A 25,828-nucleotide genomic window follows, 5' to 3' on the forward strand; every position below is an offset into this window, starting at 1 on the left:
TGGTAGAGCAGATATAAACTAGGACAAACTTTATAATGGTGGGTAAATTAGAGCAACTATTTTTATACCATCTCCATCCCACTCTAATTCAACAAGCGATAAGACAAAGAAGGAAGAATTGGAACCAAATGTGGATCTCACTGGGAATCATAAATGTAAAATTTTCCCTAATTTTGAGGGTGTTACTCACACAAAAAAACCATAGATGGTTTTGCTGCTAATGAATTTCAGTAGGGTCCCAAACATGGTCAGTTCAAACTATTAGCCCCATTTATGGAATACAGTGCAGAGGTTCCAACAGGATCCAATGTCCACAGCAGAGCATAGACAATATTCCTTCTGTTCCTCTCTGCCTCAGCATCCAAAATTGCTGGAATTACGAGATGGTCCAATGGTTATCTCTATCTCCAGGTCTAAGTATCACATTATTAACCACTTTATTCTAATGCAAGTGTAGAGGAAATGCTGTTTCTCTCAGTAAAGTACAGACACAAATGGAGTTTTTCAGAACAAATGTTTATTTAAGAATTAAGGGCAAACAAAAACATTAAAGCATAGGAATACATCAACTGAATACAGGTTGTCTTGTTTGGTCTGAAATCTTGAAAAAGTTAATCTAACTACTTACCTGAGGTAGATTTAGGTTGGCACTGCTTCAAGGGAACCTCCATCCATCCCAGAAGTTACCATCTAGTTTTGGTTACAGGCTCCCAAGTGGTCCTCTCCAACCTCAGGTTATGCTATATGAATAATACCAAAACCTTTTTTCTCCCATGGTTAAAAGCCCTCAGTCTTGTTTCATACTCCCAAAGTTCTCTGTTTGAGGGATGGTCCATCATTAATTTACTTAAAAACTAGAGACAACTACCAGTAAGATCAGTTGAAAGAGGGTCAAGTCATTGCCCTGTTAATACCAACTTTGACCCCTTCTCCACGTTCTCTTTAATGGCTAACAAGTAGCCATAAGGACTACTTTTCATCACCACCATGCCTCACACCCAATACTATTTTAAGTATATTACAAATGTCAAACATATACTAGCGATAGGCATGATTTTCACCAAAGAGAAAAAAATACATCTTGTGTGTCTTATCATACTGGGCATTTTTCATGGTACAAGAGCTATTTCTAAAAATTACGAAAACATGTCAGATCAAATAAACTTCCAGGATCTTTTTCTAAAAGAAAGAAAAATACCCTAGAATCCTTATTATCACTATAAGCTATATTCACTGGTCCTAATATTATCATGATCATCAACCAGCCATTAGGATCAAAGCTTAGAGTCATACACAAGGTAGCAGTGTAGCAGTTCGCCAACTCCAAGAATCCAAATGGCAATACTCTCTGAAGCTCAGGGATCTGCTAGGACAAATCAAACCAAAATCAGGGGATTTGGACTAGTAACAAAATATCTATTCACTAGTCTACAAAGTCCCAAATACTACAGGAATCTGAAGTATTGGTATTACACGTCTTTGAATCTGAGGGAAGAAAAAAACTGAGATGTGACCATTGATAGATCTCTGGATTAATTATAGTATTTCTGGAGATCATTAAAGACAATCCTAATTATACTTTTAAATTGGAAACAAGTACTTATCCTTAAGCCTCTGATGAATCCGCCAACTACTTTTCCCTTCTAGTATTTAGAATTCTGCATTCCACGCCATATATATACCTTATAATGTGGTGATTGCAATCCTTTCCCTGGGATTAAAAGGTATTTTCTCTTTCCTTGGCAGAACTGAAATAAATGAAAGATGTATCATTATGGGTCTTGATTTGCTATAAACAGCGGAAAATGGAGTGAAAAGAACACTAGGTTTGGAGTTAGGATACTCAAAATTTAAAAAAGCCTTACTCTTATATTAATAATGCATCATTATGTGATTTTTTACTCTATGCCTACTGAGGCTTAAACTTTTCTTTCAGTCTTCCTGTAGCCATTTTACTAGGAGTTGACTGTGGGTATCTATTGCTGAAAGAGACGATAAGTGAAGTCACAAAAATATGGACACTAAAACCATCATAACCATTATATGAAATTTGCACTTTGAGTTAAAAAGAAATGAATTTCTAAACTTGAAATTTCAAATACCAGCAAAAACTTGAAAGATATTTTAGGGGAAAAAACTTTTGAGAGTATGCCTCAACTGACACTAAGTAAAAAGCTGAGTATGCTCTCTCTTTATAAGACTGGTCCTGCGAAGGGAAAACTATTGGGAGAGTTTTGATCTAGGACAGCTACTCCCTAGCTTCTTAGTTCATTTCACTGCCACCAAAAGGCTGCCATGTTACTATCAACACTCTAGTCCCGTCCTAGACAAGCATAAAAATATCAACCAAGGCAAAGTCAATATACTCCTTTCCCCCAACAGTAACACATGCCACACCTTCTATCATAAGGTTACAGTCCTTTCCTTTATTGGATTTCTGAAATTTTTAAAAAGTAAAAGTAAAGCAATCATTAAGTGGTTCAGATAAAAGAAAAGCATCTTTACCTGAGTTAACCATCAGGTCTACTCTGACCCGCCCTAGCTTCTCCCAGAACAAGATTCTGGGTATCTAAAAAACTATTTTCATACTGATTTCATGTAAAGTCCTCTCTATCATATGAGTCAACTAACTATGAGAACAGTTCTTCTCATACATATTATATGTACATAGATTCTCACCCACAAGTAAATCTCTCACTGCAGAACAGGTTTTTGGGGACCCAATAAGACAGGAGCTTCTACCAAAGGTTTTTTCAGACTCAAGGTAAGTATGAGTTTTTTCACTTATGTGAGTTCCCTGATGTACCATAAGAGTTGATCACTAACAAGCACTCTTCATTCAGACACTTGTAGTCTTTCCTCAGATTGGGTTTTTTTTTGGGAGTGCAAACCCAAGTAAGGCTCTCCAATGAATGTTTTTGCCATACTTAAGACAAATACACAATTTTTCACCAGTATGGCTTCTCTGATGGGTAAGTCAGAGTTCTGTTAGAAGCTTTTTTCACACTTGCTGGGGCTTCTCCCCAGGGTGGGTTTTCTGAGATCCAATGAGATGTTCATACTGTCTGCAGCACGACTGACACTGAAGGCATTTAAAAAGTTGTTCTCCGGTGTGAATTCTCTTATAACGAGAAGGGCTGAGCATTGCTGGAAAGCTCTCTCACACTCAGTGCATTTGTAAGGTTTCCCACTTGTATGAATCCTCTTGTGAGGGATCAAATTTGAGCTCAGACAGAAAGTTTTCAAAAACTCTGGGCATCTGAAGTTTTCTCATTGGAGTGAGGATGAGGTGTTCTGTGAGGGCAGCTCTCTGGGCAAAGAATTTCTCCTACTTCCAATTGCAAGCTCTCTGGTCCCCACTGAATTCTGAGCTCTGAGCAAAGTCTGAGATTTGTCTTCATCTTAATGAGTTCTCTGATACGTAAATAATTTTTAATATTGGTATTACAGCTTCTTGCCTGGTCAAGACATCTCTGAGGCTTCTGATGCATGGGGAGGGCTAAGCTCAAGACCTTTTTCACTCACATTACAGATAAATGGTTTTTCACCAATGTGTACTGTTTGATGTTGAAGAAGGGCTGAGCTCTGGTGGAAGCTTTTATCACATACAGTGTATTTGTAGTGTAGCTCCTCTGTTTGAGTTCTCATTTTCTGTTGGGCAACAAAGTCCATACCTAGGAGGAAGCCACTCTCACACGTAGACCACTGATGTGGTTTCTCTTCCATGTGAATTCTCTGATGTACAATAAGATCTGAGCTACAGTTAAAACTTTTCTCATACTCAAGGCATTTAAAAGTATGAGTGTGAGTTGCCTGGTGCCTAATTAGGTTGGCACTCCGAGTAAAACTTCTCATACATTCCAGGCATTTATACGGCTTCTCACCTGTGTGGACTCTCTGGTGTACGATAAGGTCTGATTTCTGGCCAAAGCATTTTTCACAGGCACCACACTTATAGGGCTTCTCCCCAGTATGAACTCTTTTATGTACAATGAAGGCTGAACGGTGTCGGTAACTTTTCTCACACTTATTACATTTGTAGGGCCTTTCCCCAGTGTGAGTTCTCTGGTGGCTAATAAGATCTGATTTCCCACTGAAAGCTTTTTCACACTCGAGACACTTAAATGGTTTCTCACCTGTGTGAGTTCTTCGGTGCCTTATGAGGTTTGTACTTCTACTGAAGCATTTGTCACACTCACTACATAGATACGGTTTCTCGCCAGTATGGCTTCGCTGGTGGACGAGCAGATCAGAACTCTGACCAAAATTCTTGCCACAAATGTCACATGTATAGAATTTTTTACCTGCATGTGTTCTCTGATGTCCTGAAAGCGCTAAGTGGTGCCAAAAGCTCTTCTCACATTTGCTACATTTATAAGGTTTCTCGTAATTGTGGATCCTCTGGTGTGAAATAAGATCTGAGCTTTGGACAAAGGTTTTCTCACACATATCACATTTATAAGGTTTCTCCCCAGTATGGGTTCTCTCACACATAATAAGAGCTAAGTTTTCACAGAAGTTTTGCTTGCATTCAAGGCACTGGTATATATGACCATCTATTTGAGTAATCTCATGCACATGAATAAAAATCTTTTTACCCTTCTGAGGGCATACATTATATATTTTCCTTTTTTGAGTTCTCTGATTACATCTCTCTTCTGAAGTGTACATTTTCTATGGCTCTCTCCTAGGGAATTTTCCACTGGTCTTCCTGACCCATCATTGCCCTCACAGTCATTTTCTTGATAAAAACTTGGAAGATACATCTGTTTCAGGCCTTTCAGTCATGAGCCTCTACAAGTTTCCAGCATCATATACGTTAATTCCTTACTTGGCATTTCCAACCCTGTGAGACAAAGTAGAAATATTATTTATATTCCTACAACTAAGAAAAGAATTCTCAAAATTAAAATCACTGCAGAAAAGACAAACTCTGTATCAGAGGCCCTAAGTCTTCTAGGTTTTATATGGCTTGAAATCAGTTATTTGCTTTTACTCTTTGCTAATATAAAACTGATCAGCAATACATATGGGAAACTACAAGTAAGAACTCTTTCCTCTATGAATCTGGGTAATTTTAAAACAAGAGCTCTTCATCTTTCTTTGCTTCAGCTGAGAAATCAAGACAAGACTAATAATTATTATGCCTGCTCATGAAGAAAGCAAATCAAAAGGGACCGTCAATGAGTATCTCTGGAGTCCTTTCTGCAGAAAGCTTGGAAGAAAGTAGTTAATGATCATTAGAATTCCCAGTGACCAGAGAGAAAAGTAAGGTTTCTATGACTCTATCTTCTTAGTGGTGATATTAGGCAAGTTTCTTAACCACTGTGTGCTTTGCTTCCTCATCTGTAAAGTGGATTAATAACAGAAACTACCTTACATGGTCCCGTGGAACATTAAATCACTACGAATCTCCTGGTAAGCCCTCTGTTTTGGCTCTTACTGTCACTATTATTATGACAAAGGGGCTTAAGATTCTGCTTTGATATGATTATATAAGCACATAACTTGCTCAAAAAGAAAAATCCTGACTGATTATAGATAAAAGTCTAGGCTTGGAACATAGATTTATAACAGGTGTTTCTTCACATGGTGAAAAGCTGTAAAAAAAAGTTGTCTTCCTCCTCATTCTATGGTTTAGAGGTATGCATACATACAGAAATGCCTAAAGGATCAAGTATCTTAAAAAGAGTTAGGTTGATTCAAGAGAGTTCAGAGGGAGTAATGAGTCAATGCATTTATCAACTACCAAAAATAGACTAAAGAACATAAAGGGAAGAAAAGAAGCCATTTTCCATATCCTTCACACTTAACTCTCTTCAGTGATCTTTTCATATGTTTGAACCTCTCCCTCATACATTCAGAACCCCCCATCCATCACCTAAAGAGTATGACCTGATAATTTTGCTTCCTATTTTACTAAGAAAATGGAAGCAAGCAAGCAAAACACCACCACATACACAAAACCAAAATCCTTTCCACATGCTCCCACCACATCAAACAACCTCTTTTAAGTGTGGTCATATACTGCATCTTTCCTTCTGCTACCATAAATGACAAACTTCCCCTGCTCAACCTAAAGATAGCCTTTCCATCTGTATACCCACTTTGTTCACAAGGACATCACTCTAGCAAGTCCACCCTCCCTTTCCTGCATTATCAATTTATTCCTTCCTATTGGACCATTCCAATATTATTTCTCTTCTCAAAAACAAAAGCACAATCAACAAGAAAAGCCTCTCAACTGCTTCACACTCAGGCTGTTCTCCCATTTCTCTGTTCCTCTCTGCAGTAAAACTCTTTGAAATAAATAAACCTGTTCATTGTCTCCAATTTTTGTATTCCAAGATTTCTGGAACATACTCCAATTAAACATTCAACCCTCACCACTCCACCAAAACCACTCCTGTTAGAAACCTACAAGCTCTTAAGAAATCTGACTCCTAGTTACTACTCCGATACATTTCTCTGCTCTTCCTCTACTTACTCATTACACTCCAGTCACCCTGAGTTTTTGTTGTTGTTCAAATAAGACAGACTCACTCCCATTTCAGGGTCTTTAGCCTTGGTATCTCTTCCTGGCTGAAGGGCTCTTCCTCCAGGAATCTTCAAGGCTCTCTCTCTCACCTCATTCAGATCTTTGCTCAACTGGCATATTCTCAGTGAAGTCATTTCCAACCAGCCTGTTCTAAACTGTACCACACCTCCACCCCAGCTGACTCACACAAACAATACTCCTCTCCTTTTCGATTTTGTTTTTCTCCAGAGAATGTAAGCCCCTAAAAGACAGGGATTTTTGGCTCACTTCATTCACAGTTGTTTCCCCAGCACTTAGAACAGTGCCTGGCACACAGTAGGTACTCAGACCTAGAAGAGGAGTTCTTACTTGGCATCCACAGATTCCTAGGTAATTTTTGAAACCTTTGAAACTGACTGCAAAATGTTCAGTATATGTGTACTTTTCTGGGGAGAAGGTACACAGTTCCTTAAATTATCAAAAAGGTCCAGTATCCAATAAACTAGATATTAGATTGGAACCTATTTGTAAAGGAAATGATATTAAAGCTCACCGAATACAGCAAATTACTAAGTGTAATGGGACCAGAACACAAATAACACTTGCACTCAGAGAAAACAGGCAGTCAAAAGGATCTAAAAGACATGGTAGTAACATGGTTACCTCTGGGTAATGAGATGATAGATAACATTCTGTTTCATCAATTTGTTAACCACAGTTTTCCAATTTCCGTTCAGCAATTTGTATGCTTTCCTTGCGAAAGGCACAGAGGCCGCTACTTTTACTTACTTTTATTGTAGTAAGTAAAAGTTATTTATACATATAAAAAGATATACCAAGATTTCAAATGTCAACTCAGAACTGTTCTAAAATTTAAAGGGATAGGAGAAAGAACTGAATGAGGTGGGAGTAGCGCAGTTTCTTCAGAGTCAAAACACAGATCCACAAGAAATGTAGTATTGTGACCACAGAGGGACATAATGGGAGAAAAATGCACTGCAAGGCTAACAAGAATGGGGAAGTCAAAACTGAAGCAGACAAGCTAAACAAAACACACATGTTTATGCTAAATACAGTGATTAAAATTCTACATTTCAAATATGTGGCAGAAAGAGAGATCAGACTGTTACTGTGTCTATGTAGAAAAAGGAAGACATAAGAAACTCCATTTTGATCTGTACTAAGAAAAATTCTTCTGCCTTGAGATGCTGTTAATCTGTAACTCTAGCCCCAACCCTGTGCTCGCAGAAACATGTGCTATATTGACTCAAGGTTTAAGGGATTTAGGGCTGTGCAGGATGTGCCTTGGTAAAAATGTGTTTGCAGGCAGTATGCTTGGTAAGAGTCATCGCTATTCTCCATTCTCCAGTACCCAGGGACACAATGCACTGTGGAAGGCCGCAGGGACCGCTGCCCAAGAAAGCCTGGGTATTGTCCAAGGTTTCTTCCCACTGAGACAGCCTGAGATATGGCCTCGTGGGAAGGGAGAGACCTTACTGTCCCCCAGCCCAACACCCGTAAAGGGTCTGTGCTGAGGAGGATTAGTGAAAGGTCTCTTTGCAGTTGAGATAAGAGGAAGGCATCTGTCTCCTGCTCGTCCCTGGGAATGGAATGTCTCGGTGTAAAACCTGATCGTACATTCTATTTACTGAGATAGGAGAAAACCGCCTTATGGCTGGAGGTGAGACATGCTGGTGGCAATACTGCTCTTTACTGCACCGAGATGTGTGTGTAAAGTCAAACATAAATCTGGCCTATGTGCACGTCCAGGCACAGCACTTTTCCTTAAACTTATTTATAACACAGAGTCCTCTGCTCACATGTTTTCCTGCTGACCCCTCTCCCCACCATTACCCTATAGTCCTGCCACATCTCCCTCACCAAGATAGTAGAGATAGTGATCAATAAACACTGAGGGAACTCAGATACCAGTGCCGGTGAAGGTCCTCACTTGCTGAGCTCCGGTCCCCTGGGCCCACTTTTCTTCCTCTATACTTTGTCTCTGTGTCTTATCTTTTCTCAGTCTCTCGTCTCTACCTTGTGAGAAATACCCACAGGTGTGGAGGGGCAGGCCCCCTTCACAAATATTTGAGCATATCTCTATGATCTATGAATTGTCCTAGAAATTACTTTTTTTTGGTCCAAATTACATCTTTCAGGTGACTTTCACAGTATCACAGAACTCCTTAGACTATAAGACCAGAGTATATTCTGTCACTGTCACAATCTCAATCCTCAAAGCCTAACGTATCACAAGCATTACTCCTATTTTATTAAATTGAGTTTACAGAGCTAAATGGCAAGTATCTCCTTTTGCCTTATAGTCAAAGGAAGTGAGCAAAGGACTTACACTGGGGCTGGATGCCAGATATACTCCACCTATCGCCTGCCTCATCTCAGTTAATGGCAAATTCATCCTTTATTTCTTCAGGCTAAAACCTTGGAGTCATCCTGCACTCTTCTTTCTCATACCACACAATCAAGCCATCAACAAATTTGTTGGCTCCATTTCAAAACACATCCAGAGTCTAACCACTTCTCACCAGCTTCTGTTGTTACATTCCGGTCCAAACCACTCTTTATTTCTTACTTTTACAATAGCCCAACAGGTTCACTTGAGCTGCCCTGCTAGCCTGTCACTGCCTCTCTGACACCATTTTATATTCTTCTTCTCTTTGCATGTTCTAATCCAGCCGCAATGGCTTCCTAGCTGTTCCTCATCCAGATATACTCCCCTTAGGGCCTTTGCGCTTTCTTTCTTCTGCCTACAGCTTTCTTCCTCCAGATGTGTGCACAAATTTCTCTTAATTCCTTCAAAGACTATTTTTTTCAGATGTCATTTCTGAGGAAGGCCTTTCCTAATCACTCTGTTTGAAGTTGTGAATAGTCTTCATGCCTCAACATTCACTATTCCCCTTTTCTGCTTTACTTTTCTTCATGGCACTCAAAACCTTCTAACAGACTACATAATTCACTTTATTCAGTTTATTGTCTATTGCTAAAATATGACAAGCATATCTGTTTCGTTTGATGATCTTTCCCTACCATATAAAGTAATGCCAGGTACAAAGTTGGTGCTTAACAAGCATCTGCTAAGTGCATGAATGAATTCTCACTGAAATTCTATTTCTCTCCTTGTCTGATAAAAGGACTGAATGTCACAAAGAATGGGAGGTACTCTGATGAGATGGAGACTGGGAAAGAAAAGGGACACTTCAAAATACTGAAGTAACTGTAGCTTACCTAGAATCCAGACGGAAGAAAACATACATTCTTGATCCTGAGAATTTGACTTCTCAAGGAAGATAGCATTCTGTAAAACACAAAGACAAGAAAAGGATAGAAAGCCATAAATGAGAGAATTTAGCACTAGATCATTTACACTCAAAGGACTTAACAATGGGTAAACTACAGTTAAAAAGAACAGATGGGTTTTCTTATCTAATCCCTTAAATTCAATTCTGTAGAGTCTTAAATCATCCCATATGACTCCTTAGAATCTATAACCCATCTGCACAATCTATAGCTTCCTTTGCAACTATAACAACATTGCAGCAAAGGGCTCCTAACACTAAATCTCGGTGGTATCTTGAAAACACTAAGCCATTATCTTCCCCACAGGAACTCAGGCTGTCCTGATCCAAAGTATAATAGAGACTACAAAGTATTTTTGGGATTATAACAAAATTACCACCTTACTACCACTGGAACCCACATAATTATCACAATTTTGGTTATTCAAAATTTATAACACCCTAAGTTGCTTTATATTTCAACCACAAACAACCCAGGAGGTGGTCAATTAGGGGCACAAAAAGAAGTTAGAGAGTCCACACTTAGCCACTGATGTCTTTCTCTAGAAGTTTTAACCTGCCTTATCCTTAGGTTAATGGGACTTTCATTTCCCTCAACAACCTTCCTGCTACTGAGGATCAGAAGCAAAAATGGAACTACTTGGACCCAGGCAGCATATAGGGCCATAGAGCTGAGGCTCTCTATGATACTTAGCTCATAGCTGCTAGTATTAAAATGACATGTTTTATGGCTCTAGTTCCAGGTAAGATGGAGTAAACACATGTCACCAATGTTATCCTACTGAACCCAACTAAGAAGTCTGGACAGAACGTATGGCCCAGTTATTTGACAACTCTGAAAAGCACATAGCATGCAAGTCAGGAAAGACCAGAATTTTAAATGCCATTCAACCAGCAGTGATTTTACTTCCTTTTTTTTTTCCCTTTTGGTCCTCTTCAGTATCCTGGGGCCTAAACTCAATGTAGCCCTAAATACAGAAGTGAGAAAAAGCTGTAAAACATAATTGTCAACTGAGACTTTTCAGAAAACCTATAAGCCTCCACATCATTTATTTATTTATTTTTATTTTAAGTTCCAGGGTACCTGTGCGGGATGTGCAGGTTTGCTACATAGGTAAACGTGTGCCTATGTAAATGTGTGCTGTGCCTATCAACCCATCACCTAGTTATTAAGCCCAGCATGCATTAGCTATTTTTCCTGATGTTCTCCCTGCCCCCGCACCTTGCTACAGTCCCAGTGTGTGTTGTTCCCCTCCCCGTGTCTATGTTCGGATTGTTTGGCTCCCACTTATAAGTGAGAACATGCAGTGTTTGCACACCAATTATTTAAAATTGGCCATGGAAGTCAATGGACAGAAAACTGACTTAAATATGAAAAAAAAAAAACAACAACAAAAAAGGAAAATATCTCTAGAGGAAATATAAAGAACGTGGTAATAAAACACAGTCAGAGGGGATAATGGTGGCTACAGAAATCCAAATCTCTCAATACATCCTTTTAAAGCAGTAAGAAAAAGATGAACAAATGTACTATACAAAGCCCACACTGTCATAGCTGTCTCTCACATTCTAGCCATAAGCTATCAATGAGAGCAAGGACAATCTGAGAATGTGGTGTAAAGAGAAGAGAGCTAGCAGTGGGCAAGATTGACCTAAAATTTATTGCCAGAAAGAAAAACCCACTCTAAGTACAAAAAACTTTATCACAAATAAGTATGTAAAAAAACAAAACAAAACAAAACAAAAAGCCATTTAGGGTTCAATACTATCTGCAGTTTCAGGTATACACCAGGAGTCCTGGAACATATCCCCCACGAATAAGGTGGGATTACAATGTTGTATTAATGGCAGGTGAGAGTTAAAAGATACTATTAAACTAAAAAATCATCTGAAGCTAAAATGGCCTTTTAGAAAAGAAAAATTTTAAAAACCTTAAAAACCAAATAATTAAAGGTTAAATATAGAAATTTATTTTTTTAATGGACTAAAGGCATTAAAAAAGATCTAAGTACAGACAGGTGCAGTGGCTCATGCGTGTATTCCCAGCACTTTGGGAGGCCGAGGCAGGCGGATCATCTGAGGTCGGGAGTTCGAGACCAGTCTGACCAACATGGAGAAACTCTGTTCCTACTAAAAATACAAAATTAGCCGGGCGTGGTGGTGCATGCCCGTAATCCCAGCTACTTGGGAGGCTGAGGCAGTAGAATCACATGAACCCCGGAGGCGGAGGTTGCGGTGATCCGAGATCATGCCATTGCACTCTAGCCTGGGCAACAAGAGCAAAACTCCACCTCAAAAAAATAAAATAAAATAAAATAAATCTAAGTACAAAAGTAGCTAATGTAACAAAAATCAAACATTCAAAACAGAAAGTCACGAAAGAGCTATGAAAACCTATCATGTAGAAAAACATGTAATAAAATACAGTTATAACAAATAATATGACATTGTTAAAACCAAACATCAACTATATCAATAAATATAAGTGAGCTTAACACGCCTATTAAAAGAAATTTTCATTTTGGCTCACAAGCAAGTCCTAACTGTATGCTAAATACAAGAGACACCTAAACCAAAGTGATTCAGGCAGGCTAAAAGTAAGCAGGTGGGAAAGGGAACACTAGGCAAACAGAAACAATAAAAGTAGAGCTTTTGATCCTGATATCAGGCAAAGTAGAGTTCAAGCCAAAAGCATGAAACATAATAATACTTTCTAAATTACACTAAAGTCATGGTTATCTATGTATCACATTACACAGCAGGCACATTTACAAAGGAAAAACAGAGACACAGATACAAAGAAACAGAGATAAAGTACTAACAATAGGAAAGCTTAATATTCCACTCTCAATAAAAGACATACAAACTGGACCAAGAAGACGTAATGATGCAGAAGGCCTAAATAACCTAATTAATAAGTAAATCTTATTTATATTAAACTGTATGCCATGATAAGTACACATTCTTTTCAACCACACATGAATCATCCACAAAAATCTGTCATATATTATGTAACAAAGAAACCATCATTAATTCTCATAAAGAAATATTATAAGAAACAATCTGCAGTAAAACTAGAAATTTATTAAAATATCAAATAACAAAATGTCCTTTCAAATTGGGGGAAAATAAACCATTAAAAAACTCTTCAGTAAAAAGGGCAATGAAAAATTCAACAAAATTTCTAAGTATTCATAATTGAAAATATTATATATTACAATCTATGGGATAAATTTAAAGTAGTTTATGCCTATATTTCTTTAATCAATAAAAACAGAAGAATTAAACTGAACAAGTTAAATTCTTAGATCAAAAGCTAATAAAAAAATAAATTTCAATTGAGCCCAGGAGTTCAAGACCAGCCTGGGCAACATAGCAAGATCCTGTCTCTATCATTTTTTTAAATGGGAAAAAAATCAAAATAATAACAAAAATAGATAAAAGGAGAAATCAATGAACTAGAGAATACAAAAACAGTAAATCTAATGATAAATCAAAATCATACTTATTTTGTAAAACTTAAAGAAACAGATAAACCACTAGGTAACTTAAAGAAGAAAAAAAGGGAGAAAGCACACATTTACAAAATAAGAAATGACAAGGAAGAATAACCACTGAACAGAAAACACACACATACATGAAACCACTTTGCAAATCTCTATATAAATAAATATGATTAACTATGAAATAAGTGTTTCTTTATGAAACACAATTTATTAGAGTTGACTCCACTAAAGACATAAAGTTTTAAAACACCAATTTGCAGAGAATAAATAGAAAAAGTTATAAAGGAACCATTCCATAAAAAGCACTAGGCCCACATTGTTTCACAAAAGAATTCTACAAATCTAAACAGACCAAATAAACACAATGCTTCATACACATTTTCCAGAGCACTGAAAACAAAGAACAACTTCCTAATTATTTTTGTGAAACAAGAATAGCACTGATAACTAAACTGATGACAAGAGCATAAAAACTATTAATGTCCAATATTGCTTTTTTTTTTTTTTTTTTAAAGAGTTGGGGTCTTGCTCTGATGCCCGGGCTGGAGAAGAGTGGCCCAATCATAGCCCACTGTAGCCTCAAACTCCTAGGCTCAAACAATTCTCCTGGCTCAGCCTCCTGAATAGCTGGGACTATAGATACACACCACCATGCCTGGCTAACATTTTTTATTAATGTGAAAAATACTAATACAAATCAGTATCACATTAAGAAAATAATATACCATGACCAAGTGCAATTTTTTGCAAAACTGGTTCAAAATTAGACTATCTTTCAATATGAGGAAATCCACTAAATATAATACCCCATACAGACCTATGGAGAAAAATAATGTAATTATCTCCATAGATGGTGAAAGAACTTGCAACAGAAATCAGCATCTATTCTGGATAAAAACACTCAAGAAAGTGGGAATTAACAGATACTTCCTTTTAATATCATAAAACATACATTCTTTCATCCAATACCTTCAGTTAGAAAAACTATAATAATTTTTACTAAGATCAGGAATAAGGCAAGGATGGCCAATACTCCTCTTTTCAGTCACTGACCTGGAAGTATTAATCAATGCAATTAGAAAAATCAATTAGAGGTGTGAAAGAAGTAAAACTATCTCTATTGGAGGTGATTTAATAGTATAATTAGAAAACCCTACAAAGGACCAATGCTAAAACTAACTCAAATAATAAAGGAATTCAGTATGATAGCAGGATATAAAATTCACCACATAGAAATCACCAGTTTTTAAAATAAACATAAGTAATACCTAATTGGAACACACAATGATAGAGAACAACCTTTGTATAACAGCAGCAATATAAAACTACTTAGAAATAAATAAAAAATAGCCATGCCCAATAAACCATAGGAAAACCTTCTCCCTCCTGAGACCCAAAAATAGACTTGAAAAAATGGAAGGACATCCTTTGTTGTTGTATAGAACAATTCAATATTATGAAGATGTTTCCTCCTAAGATTTATAAACAATGCAATCTCAATAAAAATAACAAGCTTATTTATGAAACTAGACTAAGGAGTGGCAAACTACGGCCCACAGGCTAATTCTGGCCTGCCACATGTTTTTTTTTTTCAAATAAAATTTTACTGAAATAGGGTCATACTTATTCATTAATGTATTGAAAGGCAGAATTGAGTAGTTACAATAGAGACCAGATAGCCACCAAAGCCTAAATAAAATACTTTCTGGCCCTTTACAGAAAAATCTCCAATGCCTAAGCTATACAGTTGCTACTCAAGTTCACTTTGAAAAGACCAACAAGGACAGCCAGGAAGCAATGAAAAGACAGACTATGAAGGGTAACTAAACCCATGAGACATTAAAATAAACTCTAAAGCTTCTAATATTAAAACAACAGAGTTTCAAAACACAATTAGATAAAGAGACAAATAGAATAGAAAATCCAGAAATAGACACAAACACATATAGAAATTTAGTATGCAATAAAGATGACATCTCAAATCACCAGGGCAAAAATGGACTTTTAAATAAACGATGGTAAAACATCAAGGTAGCCACATGAAAATAGGTACAATTTCATCTATACCTCATACAACTCCCAATTGGTTAGGGATCTAAATGTATACATGGAAACGATAAGCTACTATAAGAAAACTAAAGTAAATTCTACTTTAATCTTAGGGTACCAAAAATTTTCTATCTGTAAGACTAATCATTTGACTAAAAATAAAAACTTTTTTTTTAAAGTTTTCTTTTTTCTATTTTATTTTATTTTTTTTGAGACTGAGTTTCGCTCTTGTTGCCCAGACTGGAGTGCAATGGCGTGATCTTGGCTCACTGCACTCTCTGCCTCCTGAGTTCAAGTGATTCTCCCGCCTCAACCTCCTGAGTAGCTGGGAATGCAGGCATGAGCCACCATGCCTGGCTAATTTTGTATTTTTAGTAGAGACGGGGTTTCTCCATGTTGGTCAGGTTGATCTCAAACTTCCGACCTCAGGTGATCTGCCCGCCTCAGCCTCCCAAAGTGCTGGGATTACAGGAGTGAGCCACCGTGCCGGCCAAAAACATTTTATATATATAAAAAATGAACAAAGTCAACAGTCAATGGGCAAACTGAGATAAAATATTTGTAACAATATTTGAGATACAGGAACAATATACCTAATATATAAAGATCTCTTAAAAATTGATGGAAAATAAAACTCTGATACAAAAATAAGCAAAAGACAATTCTCACACACAAAAAATATAAAAAGTCCCTTAAACATATGAGAAGCTGTTCAATCTCATAATTAGAGAAATGCAAATTAAAATACATGACATTATTAGGAATAGAGAGAAACTTCTTCAAGTTGATAACAACATCTACAAGAAAACCACTGCTAACATCATACTTAATGGTGAAAACTTAGAGGCTTTCAGCTAACATCAGAAACAAGGTAAGAATGTTCTCTCTCACCACTGCTTTTCAACATCATACTGGAACAGACAGATAATGCTGTAAAACAAGAAAAAGAAATAAAAGGTATACAGATTAGGAAGGAAGAAATAAAACTGTCTTTGTAAGTGACATGACCACATATGTAAAAATCTGAAAAAATCATCAACAAAAAACTCCTGGAACTAAGAAGTGATTACAGTTAAGGTTGCACAGTACAGGGTAAATATACAGATCAATTATTTTCCTCTATACCAGCAATGAACAAGTGAAATTTGAAATTAAAAACATAATACCATTTACATTAACACTCTAAAAAATGAAACACCTTAAGTATAAATCTAACCAAATATGTTCATAATTTATGCAAAGAAAATTTAAAAACTCTAATAAAAGAAATAAAAAAGAGAACTAAATAAATGGAGGGATATTCCACATTCATGGATAAGATGATTCAATATTGTCAAATAGTCAGTTCTTCCCAACTTGTACTACAGATTCAACACAATCCCAGCAAATTATCTTGTAAATATTGACATATTGATACAAAGTTTATATGAAGAGGTAAAAGACCTAGATTAGCTATCATAATGCTGAAGGGGAAGAACAAAGTTGGAGCGCTCATGTTACCTAAGTTCAACACTTACTATATACTACTTGAAGTTACAACACTAAAGATACAGTAATCAAGAAAGTGTAGTAATGGTGAAAGAACAGACAAATAGATAAATGGAACAGAAGAGAGTCCAAAAATATACCCATATATATAGAATCAGCTGACCTACGATAAAGCAACAAAGGCAATAGATACAATGCAGAAAAAGATAGTCTTTTCAACAAATGGCGCTGAAGTAACTAGACATTCACATGCAAAAAAAAAAAGAAGAAAATCCTGTCATTTGCATCAACATAAATGAGGTTGGAGGACATTAAGTGAAATAAGACAGACACAGAAACATGAATACCACATAATCTCACTTACACACAGAGTATAAAACAGTCTAACTGATAGAAACAGATGGTAAAATGGTGGCTACCAGGGGAGAGGTAGCGGGGTTGGGAAGATATTGGTAAAAGGATACAAAATTTCAGTTAAACAGGAGGAATAAGTTCTAGAGTTCTACTCTAGGTAAGTTCTAGAGTTCTACATCATGGTGACTACAGCTAATAAAAATACACTGCATATTTGAAAATTGCTGAGAGTAGATTTTATGTTCTCACCACAAGAAATGGTATGTGAGGTAATATATGTTAAATAGCTTGATTTAGCTATTCCACAATGTATACCTATAAATACATACATATTTTACTTCTCAATTTAAAAAAATTTACAAACCCCAAATGAATCAGATACCTAAGTATAAAACACAAAACTATAAAACTTCTAGGGGATAACATAGGAGAAAATCTAGATGGCCTCGGGTATAGCAATGATTTTTTTTGGAATGGGAGTCTCGCTCTGTGACCCAGGCTGGAGTGCAGTGGTGCGATCTCAACTTACTGCAACCTGTGCCTCCCAGAATCAAGTGGTCCTCCCACCTCAGCCTCCTGAGTAGCTGGGACCACAGGCATATGTCACTAGTCCAGGCTATTTTTTTCTATTTTTGGTAGAGACAAGGGTTTTACCGTGTTGCCCAGGTTGGTACTGAACTCCTGAGCCCAAGTGATCTGCCTACCTTGGCCTCCAATAGTGCTAGGATTACAGGCGTGAGCCACCACGCCTGTGCTGGCAATACTTCTTAGATACAACATCAAAGGCATGATCCATGGAGGAAAATTGACAAGCTGGACTTTAAAATTAAAAATGTCTGCTCTATGAAACAAACTGTCTAGAGAATGAGAAGACAAGTCACAGACTGGGAGAAAATATTTGCAGAAGACAAATCTGATTAAAGACTGTTATTCCCAACATTTTAAAATCTCCCAAATATACAAAAATATACATATACCTTAAAACTCAACAAAAAAACAAACCAGTTTTAAAAATTGGCAAGTTGAGCCGGGCGTGGTGGCTCACACCTGCAATCCCAGCACTTTGGGAGGCTGAGGCAGGTGGTTCACCTGAGGTCAGGAGTTCAAGATCAGTCTGGCCAATATAGTGAAACCCTGTCTCTACTAAAAATACAAAAAATTAGCTGAGCCTGGTGGCAGGAGCCTGTAATCCCAGCTACTAGGGAGGCTGAGGCAGGAGAATCGCTTGAACCTGGGAGGCAGAGGCTGCAGTGAGCCGAGATGGCACCACTGCCCTCCAGCCTGGGCAACAAGAGTGAAACTCTGTCTCAAAAAAAAAAAAAAAAAAAAAAAAAAATTATAGGTACCCCATAGAATGTACAACATAAAGAGTGAACCCTAATGTAACCTATGGAGTTTGGGTGACAATGATGTATCAACTTAAGTTCATTGATTGTAAGAAATGTATCACTCTGTTGAAGATATTAACTGTGGGGGATGCTGTGTGTGCTGTGTGTGTGGTATGTGCATGTATCAGGGTAAACGGAGTGGTAGCGGACATACAGGTACTCTCGGTATTTTTTGCTCAATTTTCCTATGAACCTAACAGTTCTCTAAAAAGTCTATAAAAATGAAATAATTTTTTAAATGTACCTGAAATACCAGTTCTCACCAATTAAATCTGCATACATTAAAAGGTATGACAACGCATTTTGTGGTCAACACTGTAAGGAAATAGACACACTCATATGTTGCTGGGGGGAATGCAAACTGGTGAGTCTATATAAAAATGAAGTAATTTTTTAAAAGTACATGAAATACCAGCTCTCACCAATTAAATCAGCATACATTAAAAGGTATGACAATGCATTTCGTTGTCAACACTGTAAGGAAACAGACAAACTCTGTTGCTGGAGAGAATGCATATTGGTACAGTCTCTTCCGCAGGGGAATGTGGCAATATGTAACAAAACTAGATATACATTTACTTTTGACTCAGCAATCCCATTTCTAGAAATGGACTCTGAAGATTCAACTCCAATAACATGAAAATATAAAGCATAATATTACTCACTGTAGTAATGTTTGTAATGGAAAAATATTTAAAATAACTTAAATATCCGTACATAAAAAAATGGTGAATAAACTATGGTACATCCACATATAATGGAGTACTATGCAACTGTAAAAGAGAATGTGGAACATCTTTATCAACTGATGTGGAGTGATTTCCAAGATAAATTATAAATTTTAAAAAGCAAACTGTAAAAAAGTATGTTGTATTTTATGTAAGAAAGTAGAAATAAAAATATGTATTTCTCCACTTGCCCCAAAAAACAAGAAAGTAATGAGATTGGTTATCATTACAAGGCAGATAAAAATGGAACTGGGGGCACAGGAAAACAGAATTGGGTGGAGAAGGAAGAGTCATGTTTCTCTAAGAATATGAAGACACAACACACATATTTTTACTTTTAGAATTATATTTTACATATTCAATAAATGAATGAACTAATGAACTAAATAGTCAAGATGGAGGAGAAAAGCATAAAAACAAACGTACCCGTGTTTCAAATAAATAACAACTATGCAGAAGAGGAAAAAAAAACTCTTTAACACAGTATTGGGACTATGTATATTCAATCTCAATATAAAAATAACTCGAATCAGTAGAGGTTTTCTCCCCTGTCGGGATAAGGGTACACTACTTAATGTGTATCCTAGGACTGCATAAATAAGTAAATATACTATGGATAATGTCACCTAGATTCCTCATTGTCAATGAAGAAGGCTAAAAATATAGAAAAGAGAAAGGCTAGAACCAACTCTGTAGTGTTTAACTGGAATTAGAAGTATCAGTATAAGTCAAGATTTTAAGGTTTATACAGAGAATAAAGAAATGTATGTATGTGTGAAATTATGTGTGTGTATTTTTTTTTTCCTAGTAATGTTTGCTGAGAAGTCACAGAAACAATAAAATCCTAGTAGTAATGAGTATACCAAGCATTCAGATATGGGTTTCTAAATACCATTCTCCATTGAAAAGAATCAAGACTCTTTGGAGAAATGGCTGTTTCCAGGGTTTGGAAAGTGTAAGATGAGCCTGGACTATCCTGATGTGTCAGAAAGTAAGGAAGTGCTCAAAAAGTGGTGCAATATGCCAGAACGACCCACAATTCAGGATGGAAGGACTGCCACTGTACAAATGTGGAACAAGTAGAACACTGAAATAAGTAATAACAGTAATAAATTAGTCACACAATAAGAATCCATGAATTTGTACTCATTTAAAAAAAAGTGTATAGAAGGGAAAGCTTTTTTGCATTAGAAAAGCAAACAACTAAATATAAAAGAAATGATGGAATTAAAAACTTCATGTTCAATCAAGAGTACTGTGCAAAAATCTAGTGGATGAAAAATTTTGAGAATCAAGATATTTACATAATCTGAAAATATCTCCCCACTAGATATTTAATAATTATAAATACAAAAAGAGTAACTTCATAGTATGGAAACCTGGAAGACGCCACCTTAACCAAGTGGTACTTCAACTAAAGTGAATATGACCAGTAATGAGCTAAAACATCATGTGCCTCCCAATATGATGCAAAGAGAAAAACATAACATCACTTCTGAGGTATCTTGCCAAAAATGTCTAACCTGAATCTGATCACGAGGGAACATCAGAGAAACCCAAACTGAGGGAAATGACCAAATCAATGGCCTAAATATTCAAAAAATGTCAAAGTTATGAAAGACAAAGTCTGCAAATATGTTCACAATAGAGACTATATTATAATTAAATTAAATGACTGATGCTGAATTAGATCTTGGCCCACAAAAAACATTTTTCTCTTTTTGTCTTAAAACAACATGAGTGGAGCAATTGGCTAAGTTCAAACAAGGTCTGGAGATTAGATAATAGTACTTATTCTATGAATGTTAATTTCCTGACTCTGATAATGGTAACGATAATTTCTAGAGATATCCTTGTTTTTAGGAAATATACAATTGAGTATTTAGGACAGGCTTTCTCAACCAGGGTTCTAGAAAAGAAGTCCCCACAGAAAATGAATCTGAATGACTGTTTTCTCAGTTCTCCTAAGGATGGCATGTAGCTAGTAGTACTGTACATGCATATGGAGATGTTGATTCTGATTGCTTCTGTTGGAGAAGAGGCACGATGTCTACAGCTTACTCTCAAATGGTTCAGGAAAAAATCTATATATATGTATATGCGTATTGCTATGCTTTGAATGTGTCCTCCAAAGTTAATGCATTGGAAACCTGATCCCCAATGCAGTGACGTTGGGAAACGGGTACTAATGGGAGGTATGTGGGTAACAGGGGCACCACCCTCATAGACTAATACCATTATTTCAGGAGTCAGTTCCTCATAAAAAGATGAGTTTGGTCCCTTGCTGAGCACTCTTGCTTGCTCTCACTCTCTCTTTGCCCTTTTGCCATGAAATGACACAGCAAAAAGGCTCTCACTAGATGCCAGTCCCTGTCTTGGACTTTCGAATCTCCAGAATCATAAGCCAATAAATTTCTGTTCATTACAAATTACTCAAATCTATAGTATTCTGTTATAGCAGCCCAAAACAGACTAAAACATTTGTTTAATAGAGTCAAAATCCTAAAGCAAACATGGTAAACTGTTATTTAGAGCATATGGGTGAAGGGTATATGGGAGTTCTTTGTATCATTTTGCAATTTTTGTATGTCTGTACTTATTCAAAATTAAAAAGTATTTTATTTTGGTTTTCAAAAAACATGGTGGCTAAAGGTTGGTTTATTTTGGTGGTTAATACTGACAGTTTAAGCTCTGTATGCAGATTTTGGTTCAAATTCCCACTCTACTCCTTTGTAGCTGTGGTAAGTAACTTCATTTCCTTTAACTTCAACTTTCTCTTTTTTCCTCACAGAGTTGCTATGAGAACCAAGACACTGCCGGTACTAAGCTCAATGTCTAGGTCTCAGTAGATGCTTAATAAATGGTAGATTCTATTTTCTTAATTCTACCTTCACATGCACAGAACCACTAACATGTATTAAGCCCATTTTCTATGCCTGATTCTTGTGCAAAGCCTTGTTCAAAACCCACTTAAAATAACTAATAAAACAATTTGGCCACTTAATGATTAATATGAAGATTATGCAAAAACTAGAAAAAATTTATGGAGCAATATTAGAAGGAAAAAGAAGAATTCCAACTCAGAATCACAATTAAGTAAAGATATGCAGGGATACAGACAAATAGCTGTAAGATGGGGGATTCATTAAAGGTTTTGTCTTTTAAAATTTGTACTATTGTTAAGTTCAATAGGAGAATACAGTGAAAATAAAGGATTCTTAGTTTTGTCACAGCCAGGCAAATCATTTACATTATTCCCTAAAGTTATCAGTCCAAGGTGTCTTATTTGTGCTAAACAACCAATGAAGTGTGGGGCATTAAGAAGAAGAAAAAAAAAACTGAATAAATAAGGAAATAATTTTCCTATTTATATCCAAGTTTTTTTTTAGATGTCAACACCTAAAAAAGTAAGTCTGGGTGCCAAACCTCAAAACAGATCATAAGGTCGGGTGCGGTGGCTGACGCCTGTAATCCCAGCACTTTGGGAGGCCGAGGTGGGTGGATCACAAGGTCAGGAGATCCAGACCAACCTGGCTAACACGGTGAAACCCACTCTTCACTAAAAAATACCAAAAAATTAGCCGGGCATGGTGGCAGGTGCCTGAAGTCCCAGCTACTCGGGAGGCTGAGGCAGGAAAACGGTGTGAACCCAGGAGGCGGAGCTTGCAGTGAGCTGAGATCGTGCCACTGCACTCTAGCCTGGGTGACAAAGCAAAGACTCTGTCTCAAAAAAAAAAAAAAAAAAAAAAAAAAATCATGACACTTCCCTAATTTCAAATAGTTTCCTATCACACTCAGAATAAAATCCAAAATTTTTACTGCCCTACATAATGTGGTACCTCTGCGTATCTTCATACCTCTGCGTATCTTCAGCCTCACAGGCCACCTCCAAGCTTTTTGCACCTGTTCCTTCTGCCTAGAATGCTCTTTCCCATGCAGCTTACTCCTTTACTGAACTCAAGTCTCTGCTTGAAGACTACTTCCTCAAAAAGCAGCACACCCTGACTACCTTATCTAAAATTTAGCCTGTGTTGCTTTATCCCATTTTATTTCTCTCCATAGCACTTATCACCATTCAACTTTGTGGTACACATTTTATATTTGTTCATTTGTTTGTCTTTTTACTAAAATATAACTTCTATTAGGGTTAGGACTTAGTCTTTTGCTTACTGTAATATCCCTAGTACCTAGAGTATATTTGTTGAATAAATGAAAAGTGTGAACAAATACCAGAACAAAAAGGCAATCATCATCCTTGGACCCCCAGTAGCAATACAACAGACTAGACCAGTAGCCCTGGCTGGTTCATCTAGCAAGCCCAAATACATCTTTCAAGTCTTAGCTCCAGGGTACCCTCCTTTAGGATGCTTCTCTTGCCATCCTAGGAAGAGACTAGTACTCTTTCATGCCTAGGGTCGAAGTGAAAGGAATAAACTGGAACACAACAAAAGTCCAAGCAGACAGTCTAATTCATACAACTTGAGAGTTCATGGTTATCCTTATGGGACCAAGAGACAAAGTTAGTAAAGCATTATTTAAAAACTAGATGGTGTTTATAGGCCTTAGGCTTGGAAATTTCTCATTTATTTTTCATTGAGTACGTGGATTATCTCATTTAGTCCTCCCAAGGATCCTATAAAATAGGTATCAATACCAATGTTTGGATCTTACAGATGGAAAACCTGATGCTTACGGCAGTTAGATAATCACCCAATAACTTACAAAAAGTAGCAGAGTCAGGATTTAAATACCTATCTTCTGACTCCAGAGCCTACCTAAGCATTAGGCATACTACCCTCTTTGTGTTACAAATCAATCAAAAAGCAATTACCACAAGCCTAATGTGTATATGCATGCATGTTGAAAAGGAGTAGAAAATAGCCTTAAGTTGGCAGGATAGGGCCCAGTTTTATCACTCTGCTATCTTAGGAGCTAAGAAAGGGCCATTCTCTTTTTCCATATATCTTCTCCCATACTTTCCTTTCACCCTGCCCCACCCCACGCTCCCATCCACATTTATACAGAAACAGAGCCTGGTGTGCCACTTACCATAACAAAAAAGACTCAAGACCATCTTCCTTTTGGTTTCGAAAGGTCTCTAGTCCAGAACTACTCACAACACTCAATTATTCCCTCTCCTAGAGGAAAAAATCAATAATGTAGACGATGACCTTGTGAAATTTATAATTCATAATTTTTCTAGAGCTGGCCTAGAAAACTGGTCTGATTTCCTCTCCATTCTAGTGAGCATCCTTCAACCATAGCTTATCTCTTCCTATCTTTGCTTACATTGTTTCTCCTGCAGGAAGTACCTGCCACGGGTAGCCATCAGTTCCGACTAACTCTAGACAAAATGTCAGGAGTCTTTCTGAATAATTACTAACTGCAACTTCGTAACAAAGCCCTAAGCCTCGTTTTTCGTTTGTTTTTTCTCCTTCTGCTAATTGTTTTTGTATGTATTATCTCAACTTCTAAGATCAAAGACCCATTCGTCTACCACTACAAACCCCAAAGTGCACGCGGTAAGTGTATATAATATAAAGTTATATGTAATTCCGTTTTCCAAAAAGAAATGGTTATAGGAAGATTAAACAAACCAGATTTTTCTGCAGATAGATTCAACTGCAACATAATTAATTCCTGCACTGAAGATGAAGAGAAAAATCCACTCAACATCCTTTTTTTTCTCGTTATATATGAAAGATATATATTGCTTTGAAAAGTGCCTTGCCGTGTTTACTATTATTATCTCTAGGAACTACCGTACTAAGGTTCTCTTCTTTCAACTTTTCATTGACCATCTTTCAGTCCTCCGTCCGCCGTCAGGGGGGACCAGACCATGCTCAGTGTCCAGGAACAGGGGCTGGCCCCACTCGACTGTGGCCCTGGGTCTTGGGTCCCGCCGCGCACCCATCCCACCCCTGGGCCCCGCAGGCCGCGCTTACCCTGCAGCCGCCGGCGCCGCCCCTAGGCCTGGGGACGGCACTTCCGGTTACTCTCTGGACACTCGAATCTGGGCTTCCTGGCAGCCGGAGACTCTGCGGTAGTGGATCTAAGAGCCAGGCATCGGGAAGGAAAGAAAAGCGAACCTGGGACGGACGAGAGCTAGGAGCAACTCCCTTCGTGCGCCTAGACTAAGGGAGTCGAGGCCAGGCCACCCACAGAGCGCTTTAACAGAGCGCTTTAAGGGCCCACCAGGCCGGTTACGCAAACCCTTTCAAGCTGGCTGGGAAGAGGCCGGCGCAGCCCCACCCCCGCAAGTCACATGATCATCCCGGTCCGGCTATTAGGGCGTTTCAACCCCGGCCCCTAGGCCAATAGGAGCCGAGTCTTCGGAAAGGGGCGGGGCCCGGGCGCCTGCGCTCTGGGAGCCCTCGGCGCTTTGGTGGGAGGTGGTCTTGCTGGCGCAGTGGAAGGCCGGCTGTGGGGGTAGGCAATCACTGCCACCTTGTCTAAGAAGAAACGGCACCAACAGCGTTGCAGT

At 37.6% G+C, this 25,828-nt stretch overlaps 1 protein-coding gene across 5 annotated transcripts; it reads right to left on the reverse strand.

The window, feature by feature from the left end:
* Positions 1 to 495: 495 nt before the first annotated feature.
* On the reverse strand, positions 496 to 25,594 carry ZNF322 (zinc finger protein 322). 5 transcript variants are annotated; one of them, XM_007973430.3, is made up of 5 exons: positions 25,290 to 25,594; positions 24,394 to 24,482; positions 16,278 to 16,316; positions 9,761 to 9,830; positions 496 to 4,846 (listed from the first exon to the last, which is right to left on the reverse strand). In XM_007973430.3, exon 5 carries the CDS (start codon positions 4,669 to 4,671, stop codon positions 3,463 to 3,465), a length of 1,209 nt encoding a protein of 402 aa, XP_007971621.1. In that variant the 5' UTR covers positions 4,672 to 4,846; positions 9,761 to 9,830; positions 16,278 to 16,316; positions 24,394 to 24,482; positions 25,290 to 25,594; the 3' UTR covers positions 496 to 3,462. The 5 variants fall into 5 exon arrangements, 4 of the variants coding, with proteins under 4 accessions (XP_007971621.1, XP_007971622.1, XP_007971624.1 ...); XR_005242858.2 differs by lacking the exons at positions 16,278 to 16,316; positions 24,394 to 24,482 and having other exon boundaries at positions 496 to 740; positions 1,683 to 4,846; positions 25,290 to 25,591; XM_007973431.3 differs by lacking the exon at positions 16,278 to 16,316.
* Positions 25,595 to 25,828: the final 234 nt, after the last annotated feature.

The sequence above is a fragment of the Chlorocebus sabaeus genome, chromosome 17 (assembly GCF_047675955.1).
Source record: "Chlorocebus sabaeus isolate Y175 chromosome 17, mChlSab1.0.hap1, whole genome shotgun sequence".
In the NCBI taxonomy this organism is placed as follows: domain Eukaryota; kingdom Metazoa; phylum Chordata; class Mammalia; order Primates; family Cercopithecidae; genus Chlorocebus; species Chlorocebus sabaeus.

Excerpts from the sequence above, each read along its gene's own strand:
- ZNF322 (XM_007973432.3), bottom strand. The coding sequence starts at position 4,671 with ATGTACACTTCAGAAGAGAGATGTAATCAGAGAACTCAAAAAAGGAAA.